General features: G+C 41.9%; 6 protein-coding genes across 6 annotated transcripts; 4 read left to right on the top strand and 2 right to left on the bottom strand.

Moving 5' to 3' along the window:
* Positions 1 to 99: 99 nt before the first annotated feature.
* On the bottom strand, positions 100 to 3,096 carry BCR41DRAFT_360493 (triose-phosphate transporter family-domain-containing protein). Its single transcript, XM_022025378.1, has 2 exons — positions 1,535 to 3,096; positions 100 to 1,231 (listed from the first exon to the last, which is right to left on the bottom strand). Exons 1-2 carry the CDS (start codon positions 2,933 to 2,935, stop codon positions 419 to 421), a joined length of 2,214 nt encoding a protein of 737 aa, XP_021877817.1. The 5' UTR covers positions 2,936 to 3,096; the 3' UTR covers positions 100 to 418.
* A 689-nt stretch (positions 3,097 to 3,785) lies between these two features.
* Positions 3,786 to 4,833, top strand: BCR41DRAFT_163787 (hypothetical protein). Its single transcript, XM_022019674.1, has one exon. It carries the CDS (start codon positions 3,880 to 3,882, stop codon positions 4,447 to 4,449), a length of 570 nt encoding a protein of 189 aa, XP_021877816.1. The 5' UTR covers positions 3,786 to 3,879; the 3' UTR covers positions 4,450 to 4,833.
* Positions 4,279 to 5,548, top strand: BCR41DRAFT_360492 (hypothetical protein). Its single transcript, XM_022025377.1, has one exon. The coding sequence runs from the start codon at positions 4,565 to 4,567 to the stop codon at positions 5,048 to 5,050; it is 486 nt and encodes a 161-aa protein (XP_021877815.1). The 5' UTR covers positions 4,279 to 4,564; the 3' UTR covers positions 5,051 to 5,548.
* Positions 5,078 to 8,027, bottom strand: BCR41DRAFT_360490 (hypothetical protein). The gene is made up of 8 exons (XM_022025376.1): positions 7,881 to 8,027; positions 7,476 to 7,716; positions 6,891 to 7,124; positions 6,669 to 6,742; positions 6,116 to 6,571; positions 5,775 to 6,023; positions 5,392 to 5,690; positions 5,078 to 5,257 (listed from the first exon to the last, which is right to left on the bottom strand). Exons 1-8 carry the CDS (start codon positions 7,938 to 7,940, stop codon positions 5,200 to 5,202), a joined length of 1,671 nt encoding a protein of 556 aa, XP_021877814.1. The 5' UTR covers positions 7,941 to 8,027; the 3' UTR covers positions 5,078 to 5,199.
* A 1,633-nt stretch (positions 8,028 to 9,660) lies between these two features.
* BCR41DRAFT_360487 (hypothetical protein) lies at positions 9,661 to 11,318 on the top strand. Its single transcript, XM_022025375.1, has one exon. It carries the CDS (start codon positions 9,666 to 9,668, stop codon positions 11,199 to 11,201), a length of 1,536 nt encoding a protein of 511 aa, XP_021877813.1. The 5' UTR covers positions 9,661 to 9,665; the 3' UTR covers positions 11,202 to 11,318.
* Positions 11,319 to 18,268: 6,950 nt separating this feature from the next.
* Positions 18,269 to 19,196, top strand: BCR41DRAFT_311149 (P-loop containing nucleoside triphosphate hydrolase protein; the record flags this gene model as incomplete). Its single annotated transcript, XM_022021017.1, has 2 exons — positions 18,269 to 18,661; positions 18,762 to 19,196. 2 exons carry the CDS (start codon positions 18,269 to 18,271, stop codon positions 19,194 to 19,196), a joined length of 828 nt encoding a protein of 275 aa, XP_021877812.1.
* Positions 19,197 to 19,273: the final 77 nt, after the last annotated feature.

The following is a 19,273-nucleotide window of genomic DNA, read 5'->3' as shown; positions in this document are numbered from 1 at the left end:
ATTTTATCTATTTATTTATCTATTTATTTATCTATTTATTTATCTATTTATCTATATATTTATCTTATACCTAACATGTATATATTTCACTTTATCGCCCTTTTATCCAATTGCTGTGCCTCACTGCCTCTTCCTTCACTTCCCGCCCAATCATTGCCCTCCTTTCTGTCCCTGGCCACATCCAATCGCACACACCCCATTGGAGGCCAACTGAGCTCTATTCTTTCCTGCCAATTAAAAAAAGGTTCTATGCCGGGGTTTATTTTTTAAAATCTACTTGCTTTACTGAGACAAGATAAAAATAAAAATAATAATAATAATAATAATAATAATGCCAATGGTATGAATGCGCTTATGAAGCAAATTATATTAAAAACATTACTTAAATATTAAATACTGTTGTTAAACTTGTCGACGTTCAAGCCAAAAAGCCTGCTTTCCTGTCAGTATCCAGCAGACCTCGTCCAAAGCTACGGCTGCCTCCCCGACCAACGTTGGCACTGGCCAGAATACCTCCTACAGGACGGACTTTGGCTGAATTTTTGGCCGAATTGTATAGCCACAGACCCCAGAATGTTAGACACACTCCCGTCCATTGCGTCGCCCCAAGTGTTTGATGGAAATAGATGATACTTGCCACAATCACCACAATACGTTTGACCAATGATGCAATCGAATATGTCACGGGCGAGGTTATGGCCAGGACCGAGAATGCAAAGATGTTTTGGAAAAAGTGTGAGGTACCGTTCAGGAACAACAACCAGGCAATACCCCAAAAGTTAGATGAGTATACAGCATGATTAACACCAGTCTCCTCTGGGAACAAAAGTCCCACGCCTTCGGCATAGAGCCATATAGGGATCATACAAATGGCTGCCATGGTGGATGAGTAGAATAGAATGTTGATCTTATCGAGCTTCTGAGCGTTCGTTCCAATGTCCTCCACAGGATCATCCTCTTTGGTAACCTCCTTGTTTCCAAGTCCTCCAAGCTTCTCTTGTTTCGCCTTATTGCTGAATAAGATCTTTTTCGTAAACACGTTCTGTGTCACAAAAACGAGTGTAGATGCAAGAGCACACACCAAACCAACGAGATTGTTAAACTCCAGTGAAAGACGACAAGCGAGCATTACTCCTGCAGTCAATGGAATAAGTGAGATATAAACATCTCTATTATAGGTCGTTCCAAGAATAACACGGTAGAATATAACCGTGAATAATGGTGAAAGCGCCTAAATCATTGTAAAAGACAATTTTTTTTTTTGTCAGTGGATTGTGTAATTATTGAGGAATAAAAAAAATAATAAAGGAGGGTCATGCATTCAACCCATAATGGACAGTCCCCGATTATGGTTTGATTGCTGCCGATGGAAGCGATAGCCTTTTCTAGTCCAAACCCCCTTGCTCAAGCCTGCGAACCATGCAATGTTGCGTCTTCATTTCATCATTATCAGGCACCCCTTGATAATTATTCTTGATAATGCACAAGGGGTGTATTTTTTTTTTGTTGTTGTTGTTGTTGTTGCTTTGCTCACCTTAATTGTGTGCACAAAGCTCAGTGGGACTCGGCTAATGGCCACACTGGAGAACATATGTCCCACAACCTGAAATCCAACTAAAGGTGCGGTCATTTGCAAAATGCCCATCGTGGGCTTACGGATCGTTGTCATCTTGAACACAGATCCAAGGATAAAGCAGAACAGTGACACAAACACAAACTGTACAAATGTAAGGGTAACGGGGTATCTGAATTGGTTCATGATCTGCTTGCCAATATTGTTGGTCACTGCCGAGGACAGATACCATAATAGGCAAAGCAAAGGCAATTTGCTGCTTCTGTAAAGTCTGAGCAAAACGCCTCGAACTGAGCTAGCATTCATACTCAATCCTGTTGCGGTCGATGATGACGAACCATTTATGGAAGAGCGACTTGAAGGCAAGGACAGCTTACTGTTGGTTGATGAAATGGCTTCCTGAGCAGAATAGACCACCTTGCTGAGACCTTGATTCAACGCTGGAGGTAAAAACGTTGCTACACCATTGAGCGCAGATCGAGTATTCTTCTTTAGTTGCTCTTTTTCGTCATCCAGGTAAAGCTGCTCCTGTTGCTGCATCCGGAATTGGTGCTGATCGTTAAGATATTGTGTTTGATTTGGTGGACGACTACCAAGCGTATTGGAGGTACCCCCCATGTGATAGATGTTTGATCCAGTAGGATAAGAGGCATTGAGGCCATGTGTGATGCTGCTAGACGTCGAGGGATCATGCAAGGAGGGACCCAGTGTTGAGCTCAAGGCAGGCGAGGTCGAACGCAAAGCTGGATAAGACTGTGGTTGATACAAATGGCTAGTCGACAATGGCGACTTTGGTAAAGAGGATATTGGTGTATTGCCTGAAAGGCTCAAGCCATTGATATGGCTGTCATCGTAGACAGGAGTTGAAGCAATTGTGCTCGGTAATGTGGGTACAGGACTTGAAAAAGGTGAAGAAGCAGTAGAGGCCAAAGAGGTTGGTGTGAGGCGAGATTGCTGCGTTTGCTGCAGAGTGTGGTATACGTTAGGATGAGAGCTAGGCGAAAGGTTCTCTGGTGGGGAAGCACCGCCAGAAGAGAAGGAGGTCCTTGGCGTTGGAAGCTGCTGGACATGCACCATCAATGGATTCTCTATACTAGTCCCATTACTGATACTATGATCATTGAAGAATGGTATACTGTCATTATTTTGTTGACCTGGGGTCTCGAAAAGAACATCAGCGGTAGAGATCTGTTGTTGTTGCTGCTGATGTTGCATTTGTGAAGCTTGATGAGCTTGGTTTCTGTGGACAGGTGTTGCTGCAGCTGATGCAGCTGATGCAGATTGATCCTTTGGTTTTGCTGGTTGGTACAAGTGAGGCTGGCAAAGGGGTGGCACACTTGTGGCAGCAGTAGCAGTGACCATTCTTAAAAGGATGGCTATAGTTGATAAGTAAGAGTAGGGAGAAGTGGTCTTATTGAGAGTAGAAAAGGACAACACACAACACAGACCAATCAGGAGATGAGAAGAGGATGGTGGATGAGAGAGACAAGGATGGATGAATAAAGAGCAAGGATAAGAGAAACAGGAACAGGAATAGGCTGGGAACCATGCTATTCAGAAGTCTATTTTTACATTACCAGCCTATAGACTGATAAGCAGATCTGAACTCATTTACTCATTTATACAAATGCCAGGGGGGTTTAGGATTTCCGTCTGCTCTCTTCATAAGATTAGCTGCTCATACATGGAGTGTTTATTCGATTTACCATCAATATACACTTACAAACATCTTTGCCCTGTCAGTCTATATTCTTCCCCTTTCGATCTCTTGATTAAGTGCCCCATGGTTTACTGATGTGTCTCCACCTTAGCGGCTATCTGTAGAGGCGGCACATTAGTTTGTGAAACAGTGCACCGTGGGAGTGAAAAGAAACCAATCCAATCTGCACTGTTGTCTGTTTCTGTTCATCTTGGTGGCTTGGATGCCAATGCTTCTAAAACCATACCCTTTCAAGTTCCATTCCACGTTCAATATGCTTCAGTACTTCAGTACCATCAAGAAAAAAAAAGAAAAAAAAAAAAAACAGAAGAGAAAAAGAATGGCATTTCACTTTTATGCCAACCAAATCTACAATGGTGATGGAAGCATTCGAAATGTGTGTCATTTTTCAGAGGTAAGAGGCTCATACAGTCCAATGTGTGTACTGAATGAATACATATCTAGGCAATCGAACGTTGCGCAACGTTTATCGTGTTTATTGCATTAATATCGCTCATCCTCTTTCTCCTTTTAGGAAAATGAACCGAGCCCGGATTGGGCCTTGCAAAATTCAGGGTCCTTGGACTGGAGCTCAATAAGTCAGACAATGTACTTAAAAAATGACAAAGACAAAGAAATACGGCAGCTGTCGCCTGTAGAGCGCTTATTAAGAGTCTCTTCTATTCAGGAGACCGATTTGCCGCTAATTGGCTCTGAAGATCACGATCAGATTGTGGAAGAACATTTGAGTGTTCAAGAGTCTGTCTGCAAGTTTGTCGAGCCCTCAAAGACTCTAGCCATCGCCTTCAGACACCGTTTTCAAAAAAACGTACGACACGCTTTAGCGTTTACATACAGTGCGATAACAATTCTGTCCAGTGCTAGAACGGTGGAGTTGTACTCTTCTGGAGACTATGTGGGTACTTTCCGAGGAGACCCATTACCTGGTAACCCCGATAGCCTAGCTTCTTCAACTTTTAATAATCGAATGAAGCCTCAGTTATTCAGGATAAAAGTTAATGAAGACTACCCGCGAAAATGTCGTGATCTGTTGTTCAAGGTGACTGAAAAGAAAAAGAAGAAAAAGAAAAAAACGTTAGGGAACATACTAGCAGTCAACTCAAAGATATTACATTCTTCAGTTTTTTGTCCCCAAATCGCAAGGTTCAAGTCTTAACTTGCATTGGCTGGTGATTCAGGGAAAACTACTCCAACAAGATGAATCATCAGCCGTTGCGGCTTCAACAGCATCAACTGCAGATTCTTTACCAACACCTTCTTCAGAAACAACAATGGCAGCAACGTCAGGATTAGTATCAAACGTGTTTCCTCCTCTTCCTTTCCTACTAGAAAACTCTAGAGTTTCTTTAGTATCAAGGAATGACCACAACGCCTCCGGAATCGATCTTGAAAAAGTCAAAGCCTTGATGGGCCAGATGCAGATTGATAGTTTACCACAAGGGGCTAAAGATTTAATGAGAGTAATGGAGCACCATCAACTGTCATCAACTATCCAAAACCAGGGACACTTGACAAGCACAGCAATAACATCTGGTCCGGCCTCTCAACCTTTATCGATATCTGCTCATGATATCTCATCTTCAGATACTATGCCATCAGAGCCTGCTACAAACAAAACCGCCAAAGAGCAAATTGTCTACGCAACAAAGGCGGACCTTGCTCAGATGGAGGCTCGAATTATGACCACAATTGATCACCGGTTACAAGAATTAGAGGATCGAATCTTGAGCAAACTACTGAATGCAAAGCAAAGATAACTATTTACATTTTTTTATTATTATCACTAATGAATGGGAGCACTATATATGAAAATACTTCTGTTTATCCGCAACATGGATTAAAGAGGTCTGAAGTCAAGTTGTTAAAATGCCCATTTTTTAAGTGCATGCTGGGGCTTCCAGGTTATTCAAGCGATTGCCATTCTTAAGGAATATTCGTCGCAGTTCCCGGTGAAGATGGATAAGTAGGGATAGTAGGATCTGATCCCTGTCTTGTCGTTTGGATAGATCCATAGCCTTCTCCTGGGATTAACAATCCTCGTCGTCCTGCTCTTCTCCTTCCTCCATCTGCATTCATTGCTCCAATGGCGCTCAATAGGCCCCTAGATTCGATATCATCCATATCTTCCCCGTCTTCCAGAGCAGGATCTACTCCAAATCCATGTCTGCAACCTTGTACTAGATTAAATACTAGAGCTCCTACGAATACGAGTAAGAGTAGCCATTGAGTGTAATAGAATGCAATGCCAAGTCCTGGTGTTCCCAGAATAATCTTCAAAACAATTGATGAAGTGACAGTTGGAGTGCAGAGTTCAATAGGAGCACCAATATGGCATGGAATGATCAATGTAGGATAGTCGCTGCAGTCTCTAGTTGAATTAGTGATAGTGTGGTTGCACTATATCAAAGACTAATGTTAGTTTCAAGGATTCATCTGGCCTATGTCTTTCGCTATTTCTGAAACACTTTACGATAGACTTACATATTTTTGACTACCAAACATTGAGTAATCAGGGGCAACAGTCATAGTAAGTGAATAGTACATTCCTGTAAGACTAAGCATCAGGAGCATGGTGGCTGCTAACAAGCCTTGTGGCTGTGTTGCGGCTCTTCGGAACTTGTACAAATTAACCCATAGAAATCGAATACCGATGGATATGATGCCCTTGGTAGTGGCCCAGAACATGTAGAGAATGATCATTAACATTAAGATGTAGTCAACAGGAAAGAACTAGTGTTGCATAAAAGGTTAGTGTTAGTATATGTTGAGCTGAGCTGAGTAACACATATGTAATCGACCTTGAGTGTCTATCGGTTACTCACTGGAGACAGTTCCAAGAAAAGTAAGTTGAGAGGATTAGGGAGGTTTGGATGTGTCAGAATATATCCACATGGAGCTCCGCAGCCCTCCTCTTTCAGGTTATCAAGCGTTGTGATGGCGATAGACGTGATCAGCAGTATAGTAAGGGTTGTCGCTGCAAGTCCCAATACAATCTCAAATGGCCGGACAATCCAATGACACTTGTTTGCCCAACTATCTCTAGTCCTCTGCACCATTCTCGACCGGCTCTCCAGGATCAGCTCCTCTCTTTCAAGTTCATTGATCGCAAGACGATCACGTTCTGAAATCTCACAGTTGCTTGTAGGGGGATAACGGTTCCTGATGGCGTTGAGTCGTTCTCTATTCGCAATTAATTCTGCATTAGTTTCATTGACCTTTGCTGAGATGGATTGGTAGCCAGCTAATAGATGCATAGGTAGCAAGGAAAGTCCTGGTGCCTAGAGTATAAAAGAAATGAATTAATTTGTGCGACCAAGATGCTATGAATTGACTGATTTGAAACACTCTAGTGGATGATGGTTCTGCATTGCATACCGTGTAAAAGACAAGAACTAACATCCCGATAATGGACAACACTCCTGCGACAAACGCGAGCGCACCAGGTCCATCTAATGCAGCCCAGCCGACAAAGAGAAAGAAAAGAGATGATGGTTAGTAATGTGGGCTATCATTGGAGTGATTTCAGATGACGAAGTGACGTGAGAATGAGGTTGAGCATCTTTCCACTAACTATTATGCAAACCATAAACAGCTTACCCAAAGCAGCTAGTATTTTCCGAAGCCATTCAAGATCTCTGTTATCATGATCATTGGGCTTGATGAATAGACCTGTCACCAATAAAATACAGGCAATGACGATAAAAAAGGCTGTGTACTTGAGAGAGGCCATCAGTCGTCGCTGCACTGTTTGGTCCTCTTCGAATTCCTCAAAGTAGAAATATGCAAGTGGGATCCAAAAAAAGCAGAAGCTTGCAATCAGGCCATATGCGACTATAGCGCGCCAAGAAAGTATATACAAAGCCGTCATCATGACCATCAGAATTATTCCAAGGTCGCACGATCATAATCATTATTTTTGGCATAAAGTCGTTGAACAAAAAAAAAAAAAAAAAAAAAAAAATTGGTGCACGATAATCAAGTGCAAGTATTTTGTTAATATTGTTTATCAATGTTTAAAGTAAAGAAACCATTGAAAGAGCTGAGTTTCATTTACAAAACATTCAACTGCGCTTTCACGAGGAGCAGGAGCAGAACCGATCTGTCTATCCATTCCATTCTCACTGCATGAAGGCGACTTGTTGCGACATGATTAAGTAAAAAACTGCACGTTTGTGTCTTTACCATAGTAGACGACGCTTACGACAAGTTGCATGCTGGCTATAACTTCGTCCGTAGCCCAGGGACGTCTAAGCCCTGTTGCAGGGTCCAAAGTCCGCGAGACCAAGAAGATGTCAATTGGAAAGAGGGTAACAGTTGAGAGACAGAGTGTAAGAGCAAGGATGGTGATGATCATAGCGAATGGCTCTCTGTCTCTTGCGCTGGAATAGTATACTGTGAAAAATATGGAGAAACCGAGTAGAATCTAAAGAAGGCGTTGGGGGTGGTGAATTACATTGGATAATGTGTCATTATTAGACTAAAGGCTTCCACAACCATGTCTTCTCCCACTGGGGTATCTAAAGCCTTGCGACAAAGAAGTTTTTTTTTATTTTGCTTTTATAGTGGTGGCAGCTTTGTTTCTCTTACAGCGACCATGATGCCAAATACACCCCATGCACCAACAACATGAAGCAAGTTTTCAACCATGACTGAAATGTGAACAATTGTGAGTGGTCGTAGAAGTTCGTTTTATTTTTTTAAGCCTTGCAACAAGAAGTTATGAGAAGTATGCTGTGTAAAAAAAAGGAGTGGCTAGAAGCTGAAGAGCTGAAAATGCTAGAGGAAATAGATTCTAAAACGAAAGCAGTCACTCGAAGGCACCTCTATTGTGTTGAAGTGGAATACGCCTTCTGCACTAGGACTGAGGGGCATAGATAACCATGACAAGCATAGGATGCGTTGAAAGCAGATTCGATGTCAAGGCAATGCTGATTTCGCTTACGCTCAGTCCGAGCAGGCCCTAAAACACGATCGATATCAATACGTCAGTGTTCATTTCGGACAGCATCTCGAAGACGCCCTCTTGTTGCCTTTGTTGCAGCAAGTGCAAGCAGTGAGAGCTGAAGAGGAAAAAAAGAAAAGAAAAAAAGAGAGAGCGAGATGAAGTAAATACTGTCTAGCCAGAAAAATAACAATGACATCGTACTGGAGACTAAGATCAACTAGCCAACCTACAGAATCTGTTTATGCCAGTACTCAAGAGCTACAGGGTGCCATGCGAAATATGAGTTCCTAAAGTTACACAGTATATTCGTTGTCCGAGAAAAAGAATGGACGGGGGACAAGGATCCTTGGACATGTGTCATCCATCCGCTTAAGAATGATCATGATAGGGTCTTAGTGAAGGTGATTAAAGTTGCTACAATACTATTTACAAACCATTGCGTGAAAAAATATATTTCTGTGGTTGCTAGTTGCGCTATGCAGAATGTGGTATAGCTAAAGAGAAAACCAAATCTCACCTTCGCTCAATTCCTTTTTCTTCTTTTCCTTACTATTACTTCTTTTCCTTAAGCAATTTCTTTCGTAGCGTTGAAATAAAAAGCACGCAATGGTTCCTTGAATGCTACTATTGGCATTGTGTCACTGCCAGAATTCTCATGCCAAGAATCCATATCCTGAATCTTTTTTTTTTTTTTTTTTTTTTTTTTTTTTGGGTATGATGCTCCTTAAAGCAATTCTGTCCTAAGAAAGACTTTGCATGTAACGTAAGCTCCGTTCTGTCCGAGAAGTAGTTTCCTTGCCTTCATTTAGACTCTTGAGCCTACAGTTGACGCATGTCATCCTGCCTTTAGTACCCCTGTCTTCGCTTCTTTCAGCTCTTACTAGGTAATGAAGTCCCAATAGATGTCGGTGAGGATTTGGAGTAGAGTTGTTTTTAGTAATGTATTTGCTTTTTTGATATCTTGATAGTAATTTCAGGGTATTCCTCAGCTTCAAATTCCCTTTTTGAGTGCCTTTACTTGATGACAACTTGGGGCTGGAGAGTGATAGGTGTTGGTTTACAAGATTCAAGCGAAACCGACGATGTCCGTCTTTCCTCGTCGATTTGTTATTGGTACGCTATACTATGTATGAATTGACGATACCTGTGTCTAATAGCCACAAGAAGAGCGGCACCCAAGTACAACTCTGCACTCATCTGAGCAGTGTAGTATTGACGAAGTTGGTCTGCGATATTAACCTCACCCATATATTTGTTGTAATCATCAATGATGCGAAAGATGGGTAGTTGATAGAATGCATCCTGCTCAAAGTTTGTGTCACATACAATGGTGTTTAACAGTTACTACTGCTCAGTGCTAAGCAAAATCCAGTCACGCCTTTTTTTTCACTTCCATGCCTCCATTCCCACATTCCATCAACAGCAACATGGACAGTCTTAAGTTAAATCCTTTGGAGATTCCGGAAATCCTCTTACTCATTGGCGAGTCGCTCGACCGAAGCGATCTTCTAAGCTGTATCCGCGTCTCCAAGAATTTTCATAGGATTTTTATCGGCCTCGTATGGAGAGAGATCACTATCACATCGAGCAGAAATCCTACTGGTAGAACAATATATAAGCATAAGGGATACATCAAAGAGATTATATTTAATGATTACACATTCAGAGCCTCCTTCCCAAAGATGTATGGGCAGTTACAGGGCCTCAAGTCCATTACATATGGAAAGAGATGTAAATGGCCTAAACCGATCCACCTTGTCAACCAGATCAAGGTTCGCAGCTCCATCATCACTAGCTTTCACTTGACCGCAATAGAAGCTTCACTAGAGCTGTGGAAAGCTTTATTGGAATGCACCAACCTCAACCATTTGGAGGTTTATCACGTAGATATCGAAGTTGCAACCGACTTATTCCTTCAAGTCTGCAAAAAAGTTAGGCACTTGGAATTGGATAATGCAGCCTTTCAGCCACCTATTAACTTCATGAGTAGTGGCGACAGCGAATATCTTCTCCCAAATATACACACGTTGCGTATTCATAATGTCTCGATAGTCAACAATCGATTCTCGTCCACTGGCTGGTATTGTCTCGGGATGTTGGTTAAGAATTGTCCAGCATTGTGTTCACTGAATATTTGCAACTACTCCGAGGGAGACCCAGCTGCTCAAGCAAAATTCTACAGGGTAGTACATCACCAGCGTCCTTGGACTCTGAGTAATCTATCAGATCTATCTATCAATATGCTAATCTATGACAAGGATATGGCAACACTTCTCAGGCGGATGACTAAATTAAAACGGTTATGCGCCCCTTATGGTCTAATTGATAAGCTCACTTTACAGGAATTGCTAGCTGACAAGCAAGAGGTGATGGATAGTGGACAACTAGTACAAAAGACTAGACTCTGGAGGCTCTGTGAGACCGTCGAGACATTGAAGTTGAATAGACGCTCCGGTTTTGCTCAGACTATTCTATCAAACTGTCCGCGATTGAAAAGCCTGGTTGGGGTTAGTATTACGGTGACAGAGATTATCGAAGGAGCAGAATGGGTTTGTACTGGGTTGACTCAACTGGCTATCGATCTTAAGGTAGATGTTGATCAAGAGACTGAAGAAGGCATGACAAAGACACGCATTGCCTTTAGACGACTTGGCAAGTTGACACAGCTAGAACATATTGATCTAGCAGATTGGAACTCATATTTTGAAGTAGAGTGGGCCTCAAGGGGTGTATATAGGCGGTCGCTAGACTTGAGATTAAAATCAGGTCTGGATGAACTAGCCAATCTGAAGAGACTACGTTCGCTGAGTTTTGAAAGGGATAAACACCAGAGAATACAGCTTGAGGATGCGGAATGGATGGTGAACAATTGGCCAAACCTTGAATGCGTGCTTGGTGATCTGAACGAGAGCAGTGTAGCTACTTTGCTGAAAAAGCATAACATATCCACTAACCAATATTAAAGAAGAAACGAAGAGCATTGTCACATCCTATCCTAACACAGAGACAGGGACCTTACACATGAGCCTTTTAGTGCATATCCACTTCCTGAAAATTGCAATACAATCTATATGATGGTGATGATAAGGACCATTGTAGTAATAAAAACATTTACAAGAATTACACATTGCAAAAGTAACCTTTACAACCAATGTTTGTGTCAATATGAAAGTGCTTTTTCTTTTATGGCTGCCCAACGAGTTGTGATTTAGCTGAAGAGAAAGCCGAATCTCGTCTTCGTTTGAATCCCCTTTCTTCTTTCTCTACTATGGCTTCTTTTTCTTAAACAAGACTTTTCATAGCGTCGATATAGAGAGTACGCAGTTGTTCTTGGAACGCTCCTATCACCATTGTCTCACCGCCAGAATTCTCTTGCCAGATATAGTATCAAACTTTTACTTTTACAACTATACATCTCGTGTTTGAACACATCAGACATACTCCTTTCTTTTCTACGCTCTGAATGTTTAAATTGTACCGGTAAAACATTACTGAGTGTTCGATAGAATGCTAGATGGCCATCCTGCTCAAAAGGAGTTTGTAACCGTGTCTGCACTTGTACGATGGTGTTTATACGGAAGTATTTTCTTATTTCTTCAGACATGTGCGGTCAACTGAAAAAAGATATTGCAGCTGCGCGAAAGAGCAACGATCTTCACTCCCTCACTTTTCCCATTTCCTCTCACATAATCCACTCTGAGCATCTCAATAAATAGCCGCATGAACCTCTTTAACAATGCAAACTTTCTTGCTGACTGCTAGAGCCTTTATGTATGCTGCAAATGAGCTGTTCGTCTCTTATCCAAACATATTTCATAAAGTCCAAGAGATCTTGCCATGCAGTCATGGAAATCTATACATGAGGAGCCAGTGCTCCTCCGGTAAACTAAAGTTCGCTGGCGCGCCGGAGCTATGTTGTTGCTGGGCATTTTAACGCTTTATCTAATTTTTATTCTATTAACTCATTTATTATTTACCAATCGGGATGTTTTGTGAATCCACAGGAAGGAAAGTTTCTTTGTGCAAAGGCCTTTCATTAGCTATTGGTGAATCCCCCTCCCTTGGCCTTGTCAGGAACTTTCACGGCCATGCCTACAAACAGATAATATAAAGAAAGAGTCTGGCTCAAGCAAGCCCTTAGTCTTTCATCCTGCAGTCCTTCTCTAGCTTACCTTTACACATGTTAGTTCCCCTTCTACTTTCAAGCTCTAGACTTTCAGCGATTCGGTCCTTGTTCTTGCCCATAACACGCTTCTCTTACTTTGTGGCATCCGATGGTGTCCCTTGTAAATTTACCTTTATTTCCTTCTTTATTTTTCCTTACCCCTCTTTCCCTTAGCGGAGATACACTTACTTTTTACAACAGTCTAGTCTTTTCTTTTATATTTTCTTTTATTCTTTTTTGACACTGCTGAACAATGTAATGCTGGTGAGTCAGTGATGGTATGGTGTACCCTAATACAAAAGTGAACCGGTACACCAAACCCAATGACGGAGGAAATAAAGAACTTGCTATCTATCGCGTCATATACGTATAGGTCCTCGTAGCGCACCGCGACTAAATATTTGGATACTTTACTACACCTGTGATTTGATAACACAGCGCTTATATGGTAGCGGCAGGTCGTGTTTACATCCTCATTGTTATAAAGATAATAGTAATCTTTTATCTTGTGAACGAGGCATCTCTTAGATGAATATTATTATACCCGAAGAGAGGTGTCTTTGATGAGAGGACATACAAGAAAGGCAAACCTTCACCTACGACGGAGTCACACATTACCAATCCCTCTTCTGCTAAAATGACTTTCCGCCCAGGGTGGTGTCATGAGAAAAAGTAAAATTTATTATTTTAGATCTTTTATTGGCCATAATGGGTACGATCTTCATGCAGTTCTTCAATAGAAGATTGTTGGCAAATGCTTTTTCAATAGTTCTAAATTCTCGGCGCTAATTGTTTTTGAAAAGGGGCCTTTATGGCTCTAAGATCATCAAGTTGTCATGCCCATAACACGAATCTTTTGACTTGGATCTCCTCTTGTTCAACAGGAAATGTTCGAGATGTAAACACTCTTGTGGTATTGGAAGGGATGACAATCGTTATGCTTTGTGAAGTATCCCACATAACAACGTTAAAATACTTAACATCCATGTTCAAAAAGTGTGAACGACAATAAAACATGTGAAACACGGAAACAACCAAAGCTGTATTTTTCTCTTACAAGTAGTCCTACGAAATGAAGTACTCCATTGTATGGTGAGCGTCTTCGTTTGAGGCAAGATATTCCTTGCAGTGATATACATGGGGCTGATATAGTTTTTTGCTATCATGTCAACATTTTCATTTCTCTATTTCAGAAAAAAAAGAAAACCCATGTTGGTATGTTTTGTATATCAGTACGATACACTGTTTATATTCATTCCACCAGGCCCTGAATTGAGCGTATACATCACAAGTATCAAAGTAACTACGAGTACAGTCTCTCAAAGTTTTTCAAAGAAGATATCATTTTTTCAAGGATGTCTACTTGGCAGACCTGCTTCTCCATCTGAAGTTTTGTCTCGCAGGCGCTAGTCTTTGTTCGTTCTCGTCCTCTATTCTTCTGTCAATAATTATGAAGTCTTGTAGTTTTCACAGTAGATGATCATAGAAGAAAATATGGAGATGACAATTCGATTTACAAACTCGACAGTATCACTGTCTAATGAAGAATAGGCTCATTACAACCTGGGACTCCATACGGCCCCCCACAAAGAGAGCGGAAAGAGCGGGGCCCTGAACATTCCTGTTTTTGGACCCTGACTTTTTTGCTCAATCCTTTTTAGCTGACCAAGTTGAATAGTATGACGACTTAAGCTTATTATCCGAGAGCCGGGACCATATATGTCCCGTCCTTTGCTCCCCCCTTCTTTTCTCTCATTCTTGCTTTTCTTTCTTCGTGTGGCTCACTATCAAGAAGATGCAATAAGATCTCTTAATTCCAGTAATAGTCACATGATATTAGTGGTTTCTTATTTCCTCCCAGGGACTCGCATTTTCGCCTTCCTTTCTTGTTTTTCTTCAGTTCCAGCCTCTCCTTTTTTACACATGGACAGCATGGAAAACGTGGACAAGGAAGACAAGGTGGACAACATGGACAGCGTGGATAACGTGGACAACGTGGAGAGTGTGGAGGAGATGGGCACTGTGGAGGAGATGGACACCGTGGAGGAGATGGACACCGTGGAGGAGATGGCCGAAGCAATTAACATTGCACCGACATCTCAAACTATTTCCTCCTCGTCTCAGCAATCAGCCATCACCAATAACCAACCGGCTACGCCCCTACCGCAAACTCAGACCCCAAACGGATCTTCTTCACGTCAAACTCTCGCCTTTTCAAAACGTAACTCAGCTGTCACAGTAGAAGCTATCAATGAGTCTACTGTGGAGATCGCACCACGCCTTGTGATTGAGAAGATGGTCCTCATTAACTTCAAATCCTATGCTGGTCGTCAGGAAATTGGGCCCTTTCATAAGTCATTCACATCCATTGTAGGACCTAATGGCAGCGGCAAGAGTAATGTCATTGATGCATTGCTTTTCGTTTTCGGATACAGAGCCAGTAAGATGCGTCAAGGGAAGCTCTCAGAGCTTATTCACAATTCATCAGGTGCTGAAAATATTGACAGCTGTGCTGTGGAGATTCATTTCTGCGAGATCATGGACCTGGTAATACATTATTTTCTGCTTTTTCATCTCTTATTGAAATGTGCCCCATTTGCAGTGAAATCGATCGACCACTATGGTAAATATTTACCAGTCATTTCAATACCTCATACATTCTGTTTCTCGTAGCCAGGGCCTGATAATTTTGAGCGAATTCAAGGTTCAACTTTGGTGGTGTCTCGTGTGGCCTACCAGAACAACTCTAGCAAATACTTTGTGAACAACTTTTTGAGTTCTTATACTGCTGTAACAACACTCTTGAAGGGCCGAGGCATTGACCTTGATCATAAAAGATTCCTAATTCTACAGGGTGAAGTTGAATCGATTGCTCAGATGAAGGCTAAGGCGCAGAATGACCATGAAGATGGTCTACTGGAATATCTAGAAGATATTATCGGCACATCAGCATACAAAGAGACTATTGAAAGTTCTGCAGTGGAGCTAGAGGCATTGAATGATGAGCGCTCAGAGAGATTGACAAGGGTCAAGTACGTCGAAAAAGAGAAAGACAGTTTGGAGGTAAGATTCTTTTCTTGCTATAGTATTAAGGCATGCTAATATAGTATGTTATTTATCTTTTTGCTAATCTAAGCATAATATTCTAACTGTGCCCCACACACTAGGAAAGAAAAAGGGAAGCAGAGTCATTTTTGAAGGACGGGAACAACCTGGCTTTAAAGCAGTCTGCACTTTATCAGATTTACCTTTGGGAATGCAAAAAAAAGGCAGAAAAAGAGGAGAAACAAGTTGTAAGTATATACTTGACAGAGCTGTGTGCTTCTTCGATTCTATTACAAACTAGTACTCATCAGTCTGGATCCGATAACACATTAGGCTCAACTATCAGCTAAGCTTGAGGAGGATCAGAACAAACATAAAGGGCTTCGAGATGAGATTCAGGCTTTGGAGACAGAGCACAATGCTAGAGTCAAGGAATATGAGGTAACCACTTCTGAAAGTTTTGCCCATTGCAAATATCAAGTGTGTATTTTTGATAAATTTGGAACTAACACAATGTTTCTCCACCCTGAATCAATAGAAAATAGACAAAGAGACAAGTGAAGTTCTCAAACAGTTAGCTAAAATCGATCGTGAAGACGTCCAGATGCAGGAAAACAGGAAGCATTTGAAAAGCAAAGAGAAAAAAATCACAAAATCGCTTGCCGCTGTATGTTCATCCATCATCACTTTGGTTATCACTACCACTAACTCCTTGTCGTCGCCATTAAGAACGAAAACCTCTCGCTTACAATACGCTATATATCTTACAATTTAGGACAAACACTCACTCGCTGACAACCAATCCTGGGTCCGCAACCATGAAGCAGATCTTGTCAAACATCAAGCAGAACTCGAAAAGCTTGAAAAAAATTTAGAGGCTGCAGAAGTGGAACTGGAAAACATTCGTGAAAGTCTCAAGGGCAAAACAGAAGAGTTTACTCAGCAGATTGAGGAACATCAAAAACAGCTCGCGCCGTGGACAGCCAAGATTGTAGGCAAGCAAAGTGAAATTGACATGGCTCAGTCTGAATATGATCTACTTGAGGAAAAGGCTAAGAACCAGCGACTCAATTATGAGAATGCTCTTGAGAGTTTGAAGACACTCAAGAACGCACAAGAAGTAAAAGAGACTGAGATTCTCGAATTAAAGGAGAATATCCAGGCGTCTGCAGGACAGATTGCAAATATGGAACGAAATATTAAGGTAGGAATGGACGTACTTGCAGCTCTCGCCCTTAGCTATCCATATGCGCAGTAAAGAGGCGTGAATCAGCTCACGCTTTTTTCTGTTTTTATGCACTGATCTCATTATAGGAAATGGCTCAAAGAGAAGTACTGCTGAGAGATAGGGCTAACCATGCTAGAGCCCGTGCGGAGGAGGCCCGCGCGTCTCAACAAAAGACGCAGTCTCGCTCTGCCGTACTGAACAATCTCATGCGGCAACGAGATCTTGGGCGGATCAATGGCATTCATGGCCGTCTCGGCAATTTAGGCGCTATTGATGACAAGTATGACGTAGCAATTTCGACTGCTTGTCCAGCTCTGGAGAATATTGTCGTAGATGATGTTGAAGTGGGACAACAGTGTATCGAATTTGTTCGCAAGAGTAATCTAGGCCGTGTTTCACTTATTCTTTTAAATCAACTTCCCAAAAAGGACTTGAGACCCATCCAGACCCCTGAAAATGTTCCTCGTCTTTTCGATCTTGTTCGACCCGCAGATCCCAAGTTTGCGCCCGCGTTTTATAGTGTGATGCAGGATACACTTGTTGCGGACGATTTAAGGCAGGCTAATAGGATCGCATATGGAAAACAGCGGTGGAGAGTGGTAACATTAGATGGACAGCTAATTGACAAGTCTGGAACTATGACAGGAGGTGGCACACGTGTGATGCGCGGGGCAATGAGCTCAACATTGTCTACAGGCGAGTATACAGCTGAGGCAGTAGAGAAGCTTGAACACGAACGCGACCAGGCAGAAACGGCGTATAGATTTTTCCAGCAAGAGAAACTTTCGATAGAACGAGAACTTAGCTCGACTGTGGCTAATGTTCCAAAGATGGAGATGCGCTTGTCGATGTTCAAGATGGATGTGGATTCAAATCAAAAACGCATCTCAGAAAGCGAGAAGCGTGTCGAGATGTTAAAGAAGGAAGCAGAGCCGAAGCCCGCGGATTTAACCAAGATGAAACAACTGTCTAAAAAGGCAACAGAACTTAGAGCTGAAATGGATGCTATCAAACAGAATGCTCAATCGATTGAAGAAAAGATCAAGGATCTCCAGAACAAGATTCTAGATGCAGGAGGTGTCAAACTTAGGGCTCAAAAGTCTAAAGTTGTTGGACTGAGAGAACAAATTGAAGCATTAGGAGACAAATCAACCAAAACTAGAGTAGCCAAGAACAAGGCCGAGAAGGACGTGGTTAAGCTTGGAACTCAGGTTGCAAAGCATGAGAAGGAGTTAGCAGAGGTATCTGAGGATCTGCAGGAATTAGAGAAGCAAATCAAGGAAAAGACGCAAGAAGCTGTCATCATCCGTAAAAAGGCCGAAGAAGCCAAACAAACCATGGAAGAGAAGAAAGAGGAGATGGAGGAGATGAAGCAGGAGCTAGATGAAAAGCTCAAAGTTATTAATAAGATTCGGACTGCTGAAGTTGAAATGAAGAACCAGTTGGATGATTTAAAGCAATCACTAGCAGATGTGGGACGTCGCACCAAACATTGGAGTGACCAATTGAAGGGGCTTACTCTCCAGGAGGTTGATTATGATGAGGATGAGGTTGTGGCTGAACTTCAAGAGATTCCAGAAACAGATTTGGGTATGATTGACAAGCACGAATTAGAGCAACAGATTCAGCAATTAGAGGTGCAGCTTTCATCCGCCAAGCCAAACCTCTCGGTCTTGGAGGAGTACAAGAAGCGTGAAGAAGAGTACTTGGCCAGAGCAAAAGACCTAGAAGAGATTACTGTCCGGAGAGAGGAGGCTAAAAAAGCATATGACGAGCTTCGAAAACGACGGCTGGATGAATTCATGGCAGGGTTCCAGATCATCTCGCAACGACTGAAGGAGATGTACCAAATGATTACGCTAGGAGGCAATGCAGAACTGGAGCTGGTTGACAGTCTGGATCCTTTTTCAGAAGGTATTATCTTTAGTGTCATGCCTCCTAAAAAGAGTTGGAAAAACATCTCCAACTTGTCTGGAGGTGAAAAGGTAAGCTTTTCAGTATGCATGGTGCATGGGATGGTGCTGTTTTATAATCTTTAATTACTATGCTAACTTGAAGCTGAATATCCTCGTATGTATGACTTAGACATTGAGTTCTCTTGCTCTTGTTTTTGCATTGCACCACTACAAGCCCACACCATTGTATGTGATGGATGAGATTGATGCAGCCCTTGACTTTAGGAATGTCTCGATTGTGGCCAACTATATCAAAGAGCGGACAAAGAATGCACAATTCGTGATCATTTCACTTCGTAACAACATGTTTGAGCTTGCGGATCGCCTTGTGGGTATCTATAAAACCAATAATAAGACAAAATCGATCTCAATCAACCCTTCAGCAATCACAGTATTACGGCCGATACCAATGACACCTTCGTCTTCACAGATGTATGGACAACGGCAAGGCGAGGGCGCCGCAAGAAGGATGTCAACAATGTCAAGACATACATCAGATCTAAGTGCCGGTGGTCCTTCAAAACTTAGACATTTAGGTAGCGCTAGTGAACCAATTGCTTTGTAAAACTATTTTTTTTTTTAAAAAAAATTCATACCCATGAGACTGCTTGCCTGAGAGCCGAAACGTGACTTGCAGGCAAT

The sequence above is a fragment of the Lobosporangium transversale genome (genome assembly GCF_002105155.1).
Source record: "Lobosporangium transversale strain NRRL 3116 chromosome Unknown BCR41scaffold_43, whole genome shotgun sequence".
In the NCBI taxonomy this organism is placed as follows: Eukaryota; Fungi; Mortierellomycota; class Mortierellomycetes; order Mortierellales; family Mortierellaceae; genus Lobosporangium; species Lobosporangium transversale.
The sequence above is the reverse complement of the archived record's forward strand: the minus strand, read 5'-3'. Positions and strand labels throughout refer to the sequence as shown.